Here is an 11,849-nt window from a genome sequence, read left to right on the forward strand (position 1 = left end):
ATACACCAGGGCATAAGGTCACAGCAGAGTGCTTTGGATTTGGGACTGAGATGTGGATGCCTGAAGACCACGGTCAGGGCTTTCTGACCGTCTTCCCTTGCTGCCCCAAGCATACTTGCTGCCACCTGAAGCCACCGAGATCCCTCAAAACACGTTATTGGGAGAAGTAAAGGGGAGATGGGTGACTGCTACTGCTCAGTACTGCTGGATTGCTGCGGTAAATGTGCAGCAGCACTGGGGCAGGAGGGAGAAATTGTGGGCACACAGCTCGCCCACATCAAGGTGAAGGCGGCAAAGTCTGGGCTTGGGCTGGTTTTCTGCAGAGTACGGGAGGCGCATCGCTGGAAAACGCGGCATGCTTCTGGGTCCATGCAAAACCTTTCCCATGTTATTAATTTTGGAAACCCCTTATTATACTTTCATTAAATGATACCTCTCTTAAAATGCCCTCCATGCATTTTTCATGCTGAGGGCTAGGCAAGGCACACGCAGCAGCTCTTGGTGGCATTTCAGGTGCAACATTTTTGACCTCCTACTGCTTCTGGCAGGGGAAGGAGAAGAGCAAAACCAGAGTCAGAGAAGCTTTAACTCCCTTGCACCTTTAAGTCTGGTGAAGGTGGATATTTGTGGTCCAGTCCCACTGTTAGTGAAATAAATGGCAGGTTTGCCACTGATGTCTGTGGGAGTAGGCTTAGGCTCAGACTGTGATGCTGGCATGGAATTAGTGCCCAACTACATTAATTAGGAGATGGTTAGCAGAAAAACGAACCCCCAGTGGTACAGGAGATTACTTGGTGGTGTAGCAATGTGGGTTTGTGCCTTCTGTTATTGGACTGCTCTCATCCTGTGTCCATTCCTAGGCTGTGCCTCTGGCCTCCCAAAAATGTTTTTCTCCCATGTAGGAAGACAGCACGCCAACATATTCCTGATGAATGCATCGTGGCTGGCTTCATACAGCAGCGTGAGCGGGGATTTTTCAAGCATGGTGACAGCGGAAAAGACTTGTGCACTCTGCAGATGTATCTTTGAAGACAGAACATGGGTCATGTCTTGGAATTTAGGGACTGTCATATGGGAACAGTTTACTGGGCTTAAAAGGTTTCTTTGCTACAGCGTTTCATAGCAAGATAGAGTCCCACCCGCTACCTATCACACATACCTAATTGTGCAAAAATATACCACAGGGAGGTATACTTTTTTTCTGGATCTTGGCTCTTTGCCTTGCTTTTTTCTCCTATCTGACATAATTGCAGGTATAATCTCTATTCTTACGTGTGCTTCCATGCTTGCATCACTTTTTCATATCACCCTAAATGCATCTTACCCCGAGGAATCCCAAAGCACAGCTTCACTTTTAGCATTTGCATTTACCTTGGCTGTCTGCTTTGCCATGCAGAGAAGCCCAGGCAGGGCTGAGGACCCAGTGCTTGTTCACTTGGGTGTCTCAGCAGGGACTTCCCTCCCACATACAGGTTTCCAGGACTCAGAGTCCCCTTTCTTTTAGCTGTGACATGCCCCAGTAGCATTTATGGGGTCTAAGGCACAGGGAGCATCCAGGAGAAACCCCAGGGCAGGAGGCTGTGCCAGCTGTGATGGCAGTCGGTTTCACCGAGCTGCACGTCAATTAGCTGCTGAGATGAATGTTCTTTCAGATATGCACATGGAATTAATTAATTCAATGAAGACTTTGTTGTAGTTGTTGTTTCCTGGAAGCAAATATTGCTTTTAGCTCTGGGATATACTATTATTGCACAAAGGGAATAAAAACAAAATCACAAGGCTGAATTTTTTCGGGTGGTAAAGACTGAAGCTTTCAACGTGGATTAGTATAATTGCTGGGTAGTGGGAAACGTGAGACTTATCCCAGGCCAGCTAGGAGCTCACTCAGATTTGCAAATCTGGCAAACCTGGGTTATGGCTGTACATCAAAACCATGGTAAGTGCTTGTGAAGCTTTGGCTGGTGCTCATACCTAGCCAGGAAAGCGGGACAGTTTGGCCAGGATCCGCTCCAGTTTGGGTTAATAATACACGTGACAGTTGCCAAGATGTATATGCCGTGACTCGGTGCTGTGGATACAGAGGACACAGCTCCGCAAAGCTCAGCTGTAACCCACGAGCCTTGACAGTGGCTTTTGTTTTGGAAGAGTTTTTTCTTTTGAATGCAATATTGTGTAATATGTGTATTTACCCCATAGTGAATCACAAGAGTACTATTATATTAGTTCCTTTTTTCCTTGCTTTTCTTTTTTCTTTTACCAGATGCTGCTTTAGCGTTGCTTCTGCCCGGTGGACAGACCACAAGACTGAAATGCCCATTGCATGCTCTCACCTCATTTCTTTCCTAAATAGATCTAATTTTATTTTAAAAGCAGGCTCAGAAATGATTGTCCTTCCTGTGAGGCTCTTCTTGACCTTAGTGCCCTCATGGTTGCGGGAGAGCTAAAGAAAATTCATTTAGAGCCCCAGCTGGGTTGAGATCTCCTTTGGCAGTGCACATGAAGCGTTTGATCAGGGTTTGGAAACTCGCAGGGCTTTGGGTGGTTTCTGCTGAGTTAGCCAAGGACTTTTGTCCTTCCGTGTACACACGGGGCCTGTTTGTCCCCGCGGTGGGGAACCCCTCCATCCTGATGCTCACCGAGGGAGGACGGGGCACTGTTGCAACAGCCCTAAGCCCTCAGGGCTTGCTCAGCCTTGAAATAAGGCACATTTTCCTATCGTCAGGACTAATTGTTTAGAGAATGATCAGAGGAAGCCAAAGCCTGGAGGTGCTGGGTAAGTTTTGAGAAAATCTACCCTTGTCACTGGTATGTTGACATCAAGCACTCAGAGTAGTTTGGAAAACCAGAAGGTGTTTGCTTCGGTTTTCTCTTTGTTAGTTTATTAAAAAACAAGAAAACAAAATAATTTCCCTTTTACCATTTCAAACAATGATGCTTAGGTGATGCCAAGGCAAAAGGTGTTGGAAGCACTTTTGTGGACAAAACTAGAGCCCCAGACAATGTGGACAAAGTGATGCTCCATCTGAAAAAGAAAGGATCAAATTTAGTGCAGGAAAAGGCACTTCCCTAGGGCAGGTGGGGAGAGCGGGCAAGAAACTGGGATCCTGCTGCAGGGAAGGGCTGAAGTGGGCCAGACTGGGATGACTGTCCCAGAAATGCCACACAGACAGTCCAATATGCCAAATGACTCGTATAAAATGCAGAAAGCGCTCTGGAGTGTGTAAATCAGAGTGTCATATAGCATATACATGTCTATCTACCACATACATGTCTATCCACCACTCACAGATGTGTATCCCTTCTGCTCTGCTTGGGGCTGGAAAAGCCTCAGGTGCAGGGAACAGTCCTGATTTTGCGATCCAGCCTTCAGGGAAGATCTGGAGAGAATTCAGCAAAGAATGATGAGAGGTCTAGAAAATGTGTTTTCTGCAGGAAGATGGCAAGATCTGAGCTCGTGTTGTCCTCAGCAGGGAGGATGGAGGGGGAAGACATGATATTGTAACTCAAGTATTTAAATAGAGAGGAAATGAATAAACTGGGCTTGTGTCCATTGAGGAATGGGGAGAGAAATCACAGGCTCAATTTGTAGCAAAAGAGATTTAGGTTAAAGATAGGGATGCTCTGGCATGGATTTTTGAGACAGGCTGTGTATTTGCCACTGCTGCTTGGTGCGAAGGCAGCTGCACAGGGCATCTCCGCCTCACCGGGATGGTTCGGAGAGCTTTTGGCACCCGGTCACGCTGCATGGCCTTGCGAGCTCCCTTCCAGCTCCATTTTCTGTGATTTCACAATAACAGCAAAATTATACCCTGACAACATAAGAGCTAGGATTATTTGTTTTAGGATTAGCATAATTAGGATAAGTATGAATCAGATGTTTTAGCTATTTGCAATTAAAGCGCTGTCTCTGTAAAGGCTGTCTCTGTGTCAGCGAAAAACCTATGGAAGCGCAGAAGGCAAGCGCTGACAGACACCTCCTCTTCTCCATGATTCAGACACGGCAGGTAGGACTACACAAAGGATGAGGCATCATGCCTCTTAAGCCTGTTGGATAGTGCCAGGCTGAGTTTTCCTTGTACAACCATAGCATTTCTGCAGTCATACATTCAGTGTCTCAATTAACGTCAATAAATGTTAACACTTGCTGGATTTACTGGAAAGATTTGAATACCAGCTTAATTCAGTGCTGATGCATTGACACATGAACTCTGAGATCTGATCCCTCCTAGAGCTGCCTATTTTAAGATCACACGGGATTGCTCTTCACTGTCTGCAGCTCCTGCAGCGCTGCCTTGAGCCCACGTGCAGGAGCGTAACGATGCTCTGGGACCCACACCAATCTTGATCAGAAATCTTCAAGCGATGAAGAGTCAACCACATCCCTTGGGAGAGCCTTAGTGGGTAATTACACTTACAGCTCAAAACATGACTATTTTCTGGCTGGAAGTGTTTCTACTCTAGCTGCTGGATATACCTGGGCTTCATTTTATCTGATAGATGACTATATCAATGAGCAGGTCAGGAAGAAGCTGCTTACTCCCCGTGAGTGCACGCAGCATGCAGCAATCAAGCCAGGAAATTTCAGACGGGCAGATCTGTCACGGAGATTATTCCAGCCTGTTTATTACAGACAAACCATGGAGGCTTTTCTGGTTTATCCCAGTTTTCCTCCTGGTAGCAAGCTGTTTGCTCATATACCTTGACACTGGCAAAGAGTTTGGCACCAGGAAACTCCATCCTTGCCATGCAGCGGTCCTGGCATGAGCATGGCAATACCCTTTGGTTCTGACCGCTGCTGAGGGTCTTATTTTATTTTTGTGACCGCTTGAATGCCGTGTGAACTGGCAGCGCGCTGCCAAGTGTGGGGAGAGCCGCTGGTGCTCTTCAGACGTGCGCTCTGGTGGCTCTGGTGGGACCTGAGTGCAAAATTGGTGAAGCCCCAGAAATGCTCCTGTTGCTGTTTTGCCTGTTTTGAAATCAGCGTTGCCCTTCGTGTCTGTGGTAATGGATATGTGAGATCGCGCAACAATATAGACTCAGGCGAGGGGAAGACCAACACCATGCCATGGATGGATTTTAAAGGCAGCTTGCTCCATCCATCCCCCCCAGCCTCTGCGCAGGTGGGTCCTGAACAGCGGCAGATAACACTCCGCTCAGCAATCGGTCTTTCTTCCCCTGAATCTCAGCACTACAAGTTCAGAGGGCTCAATTTTTTCCCTTCCCTCCCACCTCTGGCACAATTCCCTCTCAGGAGAGGATACCATCCTGCAGTCCCCCCACCCCGTGAGTGCCAGAGCAGGTTTCTGGGGGACTGTATTTGAACGCACCACCCTCCAGCTCAACAGCATCACTGGTTTATTGGGAAACTATCTCTGCAGAGCTCAAACTTTGATCAGCATTTGTTATAAACAACGATACGGAGACACATGCATTTCTCTGACAAATGTTTCATTTCTTTAAAGAAGCACCACCTACAGAGGCTTGGAAACAAGGTTGAATTCTGCAAGTCACTAAAGTGGGGGGGGGGGAAGAAAAAAGAAATGGCCAGGCTTTGCTCCTAACATCAAACTCCTCTGAAAATGCTGGCTGGAGGCAAGGACATGCGATCCCAACATCCAGGCTGCTGTTTGCAGAGCAGTTTAGCAGCATGACCACTCGACCCCTGGTTGCATCTGTGGTCTATTACCAGGGATTTCATACCAGCTGGGCAACAGGAGCTCATCTGAAGTCCACTCCAGCTCAGGAGCTGATGAGCTATTTAGCCACTGTTTGTATTTGTCTTATAAAAGTAATAATAGCATGTTCTGTTGCAATTAAGGTCTGACGTTAAATGCATTAATTTCCTAACAGATCTAAAGCAAGAGCAAGGAAGGCCTTTTATTTTTAATGAACTGAAGACTGCTGTGATCTCATTCATCCACCCATGAAATCCACTGACTGACAAGGTCCCATTTCTGGGCAGCAGGGTTAAATGTGCTTCAGACAAAAGCCAGATTTTCCTTTCTTCTGCATGCCATGGACAGGATCAAAGGAGTGGGGAAATGGACATTAAAGCACTTGTAATCAGGGACACAGACTCTGACCCAGCATGGGCCAGCCCCCTTGCAGGCTTATGGAAATGCCACTGTGCATTATTGCCTGGGAGCTTTGGGGAGCAAACTGGGCAAGTAAATAAGGCTGGGGGGCAAGTGCTGCATGGACCCAGCTCATCTGTCATCACTGGGAGTTTCTCCTTGGAGACCATGCGGGAGCCAATACCCCTCGCACCTTTGGTGCTTCCTCTCTCCGTTTAATACTTTCTAACCGATCCTGTAATATCTCTGGGACTCACCAGATGGTGCTAGTATAGATATCAGAGTATGGCTGAACGGATGGGCAAGCAGATCTTGGGGATGGCAAGGAAAGCAAGAATACCAGTTTGATTACTTTTATTTTTAGAAATAGTGGTAATGCACCAGGAAAACTTTCCTCATTAATTAAACTTCTCTGCAACTGGAATAACGCTGTAGCTACAGCAGCACTGCTTGGAATCCAAATAATGTGTGCGGTAGAGACCCAGATGGGTGGCAACGCCATTCCCCTTGGCTTGCTATGCAAACCACAGGACCTGCTCTGGAGGTGAGGGTGAAAGTGACCTTCAGAGAAGGTGGTGAGTAATTTTCCCCTTTGCATTTTCCTTTGGCTTTGTGTTTTAAAATATCTTATTCAAGCAACCCTCTCAAATGGTCTTGAAAGGAATGGGGAAGAAAGACTGCTAATGCCTCCCAAAAGGCAGCAAACTGGGAGTAGTTTGTTTTCCAAGCACATATGAGTTCATTTGCTTTTCAGAATTTGCATTTATTTTTAACTGGATTAACATCCAGCTAATGTGGATGTCAACCAGTTGGAATGCAATTTTGGGAATTATGGAGGAATTTAGCACTGCTGATATAAACCAAATGTGATGGGGTTGGAAAGCATATGATATTTATCTACATGGGCTTCGTGTTATCAGCATGCTCCGTCTTTCTCCGAGGTTAACTCTTAGGCAATCCAAATGGAAAGAAATACTTCTACTATAGCTCCCATATGACTAATATGATACAGTGTACTACTTAGCTTGGGGTTTAAAAGAAATAATAGGGAGCTTATTACCCAGACCTTCCTTCCAATAGGAATGGTTGATGGCACTGTATATATAAAGTGTTTTTTAACTTGGTATGCCATTTTGTTTCATTTGTCAATGTTTGAATTACAACGGTTATTGTAGTGCGTAATGTCTTTGTAAGCACCTACTTGCTACCACAAGGATGCTAGCTGTCTTTATCCTGCATCTACTTGCAGCATGTTCAATGTAGTTATTTTGGCACGTGCTGAGACTTTATGTTGGTAAGTCAGCAAAGGACCTAAACATCCATAAGTCTGCACCAAGAAAGGAAAGCATTTAAATACCTGCTTCATACTTTGCTTTCAGAGTGTTTTCCTGAACTCAGGCCACAAAGAGGAACCATCATCTCTTTAAATGGCTGAGATCCAATTGCCTTCTCAGTGCTGAAATCCTGCCTCCAGGAAACACAGACAGGGAAGCATCAAAGTGGAGAGGACGAGTTGTTCCTTAATCAAAATATTGTGAAACTGTGGTTCTGCCAATGGTTTGCTGTTTGGGTTTTGTAGATTTGTAGGATGATTGGGAAGCTTCAAAGAAAGATGTCAACCAAATGTTGTTCAGAATCACATGCAAGGCAGAAGGAAATGTGCTTCCTAAAGGTCCCACTGGCAGATGAATATCCTTCTGCAATCATTAAAGTTGTAAAGTCATCCCCCCAGCCCCATGCACACATGAAAGATGATGGGGTTTGCATGCCAGCCAAAACCAGATTGAGGAATCGGACATTTCCCTTCGAAGGATGTCCTGGTTTCAGCTGGGATAGAGTTAATTTTCTTCCTACTAGCTGGTGCAGTGCTGCCTTTTGGATTTAGTATAATAATGTTGATACATTTTCAGTTGTTGCTAAGTGGTGTTTATACTAAGTCAAGGACTCTTCAGCTTCTCCTGCCCTGCCAGCGAGAGGGCTGGAGGGGCACAAGAAGCTGGGAGGGGACACAGCCAGGACAGCTGACCCCCGCTGGCCCAAGGGGTATGACATACCACACGATGTCAAGCCCAGTATATAAACTGGGGGAGCTGGCCAGGAGGGGCCGATCACTGCTCGGGGACCGGCTGGGCAGGGGTCAGCGGGTGGTCAGCAGTTGCATTGTGCATCACTTACTGGTTATTTTCAAGAGTTTTATTTCTCCTTCTCTTTTTGTTATCTCCCTTTTCATTACAATTAGTAGTAGGAACATTATTATTGTATTTTATTTTATTTCAATTATTAAGCTGTTCTTATCTCAACCCACAGGTTTCACCCTTTTTCTGATTCCCCTCCCCATCCCACCAGGGGCCGGGGGGGGGGGTGGGGGGGGTGGGGAGTGAGCCAGCAGCTGCATAACCGTGACAAAGGAGCAGCATGCTGATCTTGCAGCAGATACACAGGGGAAAAGCACAACATGAACCCACCCATGTTGGGCAGCTCCTCGTCCTCTGCCATGGTGCTGCTGGGCCCCAACACCAGCTGGCACCTCTGTGCAGGCACCCCACCACGGGGACAGGGCTGCCCAGCGGGCCAGGTCATTGCTCAGGGCCAGGGCTGCTGCTTGGCTGCCCCTTCCCACGCAAGGAGTATAAAATAAATAGAAAAAAGGTTTGGTTGCAACTTTCTCCAAAGATCTACATTTGCTGCATAGAAATACATTTCCTGACCGGTCCCTCCTGCACAGGAGGCTCACTACAGTACAGAACTGCCGGTGTCAGTCGCATTGCGACAGCCTTTCTTCTAGACGCCCCCCGAGTACCTGAGCAGAGGAGGGTCTCCACCTGCTCAGGGTGGGAGGATAACCCTACGACAGCATTGCTCCCCGCCCCTCCTGGAGCACAACCTCCTCCACAGGACATGTTCCTGAATCCTGCTGCAGCACAGGGCAACTGCCTACTTCACCGCTCCATCACCCATCTATATCTGACACGAGGGAAATTCACGTGGGAATGGTGAGGCTGACAGAGCCTTTTCACATCTCTGTTCCCCCAGAGTTGTGTTCACCCAACTGTATTTTCTCATCCACAATAATGCCTAACTTTACGCGTGGGGAACCCCTTCCACCAGAGGACAGCAACTGGAGCGATGAGTTTGGGCACTTCCAGCAAAAGTTAAAGGGATGATAAAATAATAATGGTGGTCTTGCCTTTGGACTCACACCTCTCACAAGTGGGGTTTGTAGTAACTATTGCAGCTTGCTCTGCCTGACAAAGGAAGAGCTCTGATGAATACGGATTTGAGTATTACTCCCAGTTTCTCAATTCAGGCCAAATATAACTTCTTGATGGCCCTCGGGAACGAAGGTGGTGATCTATATGGATGGTGGCAACTGGGAAGAGGGCTTAAATTCAATCTCCTCCTTCTGATAACTCCTTCCCTCCTTGAATTTGCAGGAGGCTTGAGTCATCATGGTATTACAACATCCTTAGCGTAAGGTTAAATTCAGGGTTACGATTATTTCATTATTTATGTCTAACAGTCTCCTTGGAACTGCAGACCCTTGGAGAGATATTACTTCTGCAATACAGATCAGCTGAGCTGTGGTGGTAGCACTCTCCGTGCATAAGATCTGACACGAAATGTTTACTCATGTCTTGCAATTAACTGAGTCATTCCCTATTAAGTCCCATGAATGGCTAGAGGGCATTAAAAACTCTCTTATCACTGACTAATTCCACCATTTTGGGGAACAGAAACCCCATGTGTTTTTTCAATAAGCACTTCTCCTTCTGACAGTGCTACATCTTTCACAAACACAGCAAGAATAACCTCTGGACTTCGCCTGCAGCAGTGAAGTATGAAATTTTGAATTCCATGGGTCACTGTTTTTGCTGCAGCCAGATGTGGATAAAAGGCAAAGGGTGTTTTATTGTTGTTTTTTCAAGAAACAGAGAAAGGTTTGTACTAAGGTACACCCTCTATCCTAAAAACAAGTGGCTAACATGTGGCTTGAATATCGCCAATTGCCATTTCAAAAGATGAAACTTAAAAAAAAAAATATTTTGAATTTAAATATTCTGTCTGCAGCTAATAAAGTACGTTACGACTTTAAATTGGATTTGGAAAAACATACGGAAGAGCTACAAGCTTGATGCTGAGCCGTGCATTAGCAATGTGGTTGGTGGTGGTTTTGTTGGTATCGCAGGTACCAATGAGTTATGGTGGACGTAAAAGGGAAATACTCAATGGCTGGGAAAAACAGGGTAGCAAGACCTTCTTTTGTTCTGAATAGATCGGGTTATTCATTGGAAATAAATCAATGGATGAATTAAATCCCTGTTTACAATGATGGATGAGCCTATGAAAGCATTCATTATTGGTATGCATTTTATGCAAACTCTTCTGGTGACTGAGGCGTGTTAAAAAACTGCTTAGCTTAATTTGTCTGAAGTCCCAGTGTGCCACTGATGATTTGAACACTGTTTCTTGCTTGGGGAACTGGATATCGAGTAACCAGGAATCAATATCTAATTTCTGGAATTTTATGAGGAAGGTTGTCTTCATAGTAAACTTTGGTGGACCTCATCACTTGGAAAAATTGCCAGCGAACAGCTGAAGCCATGAAACCCATAAATAACAAATTGAGAACTTCACTGTTTATTTGTGGGGAAAAAGAAATATTTTTTTTTTCACTATTGAATCCAGCCCTCCCTGTTTCACACACACTGGAGAATATTTGGGTTCTCAGCCACAGTCTGTGCAGCCCACCACTGTGATATGACTTTGGCTTTCAGCAGTTTCCTCGCTGCCTCCTTAAATGTTCTATTACAAACTCAAAGATAAAAATGCTGATCACATGAAACCTACAACAGAAATTACTTGATCATCCTGTAGCCTTGCTTGCTGCTGCTTTTACCCTGGTGCTTGGCAGCACACTTGCCAGATGTGCTAGTAGCCAGGTTGTGACAGCCCACAGATTTTACTGCTTCAGCAGGGATGACTACACTGTAAGGATGATGGATGTCAATGTTGGGAGTCATGTATCGTCAGGGGTTTCGCTGTGACAAGAGAAAATTCTGTAGAAAGTTTGATTTTTCTTTGTCTTGCTTTGCTGCCTAAGTTACCCTTGTCAATAAGATCAAGGGGCTGGAGCACCTCTCCTGTGAGCAAATGCTGAGAGAGTCGGGATTGTTCAGCCTGGAGAAAAGAAGGCTCGGGGGAGACCTTATAGCAGCCCTTCAGTACCTAAAGGGGGTTCATAAGAAAGATGGGGACAGAATTTTTAGCAGGGTCTGTAGCAATAGGACAAGGGGTGATGGTTTTAAACTAAAAGAGGGCAGATTTAGACTAGCTATTGGAAAGACAATTTTTATAATGAGGGTGGTGAAACTCTGGGACAGATTGCCCGGAATGGTGGTAGATGCTCCAACTCCGGAAACATTCAAGGTCAGGCTGGATGGGGCTCTGAGCAACCTGATCCAGTTGAAGATGTCCCTGCTCACTGCAGGGGGTTGAACTATATAACTTTTAAAGGTTCCTCCCAAACGAAACTGTTCAATGATTTGGTGATCACCAGCCCTGTGAAAACACGCACCGGGAAAACGCATGCTGGTTCTCAGCCACCGACAGCCAGCGTTCTGGAGGCGCAGGGCAGTCCCCTGTGACTTTATCTAAAATTCCTTCAGGTGCCTTTGCGACCACTACCAGATCAGTACTGCACTAATTTCATAATGCAGCCAACTGCTGCATGGGAAAAGAAGTCTCGGAAAAGGGAAAGAAAAATGTTTAACAGAC

General features: G+C 45.9%; 2 protein-coding genes across 3 annotated transcripts in view; one reads left to right on the forward strand and one right to left on the reverse strand.

The window, feature by feature from the left end:
- FYB2 (FYN binding protein 2) overlaps window positions 1-11,849 on the forward strand; it is a 525,108-nt gene that overhangs the window by 177,821 nt on the left and 335,438 nt on the right. The gene's annotated exons all lie outside the window — the stretch shown is intronic.
- The window catches only part of LOC308071261 (uncharacterized protein), a 398,822-nt gene that overhangs the window by 27,982 nt on the left and 358,991 nt on the right, over window positions 1-11,849 (reverse strand). For both annotated transcript variants that reach the window (XR_013931028.1, XM_080406430.1), the window contains one exon: window positions 2,918-3,022. Coding sequence is in view for 1 of the 2 variants with exons in the window: in XM_080406430.1 (XP_080262556.1) it covers window positions 2,918-3,022 (105 nt within the window). In the remaining variant the exon portion in view is untranslated. The remainder of the gene's footprint in view (window positions 1-2,917; window positions 3,023-11,849) is intronic.

This window comes from Falco punctatus (genome assembly GCF_963210335.1).
Source record: "Falco punctatus genome assembly, chromosome: 11".
Classification (NCBI taxonomy): domain Eukaryota; kingdom Metazoa; phylum Chordata; class Aves; order Falconiformes; family Falconidae; genus Falco; species Falco punctatus.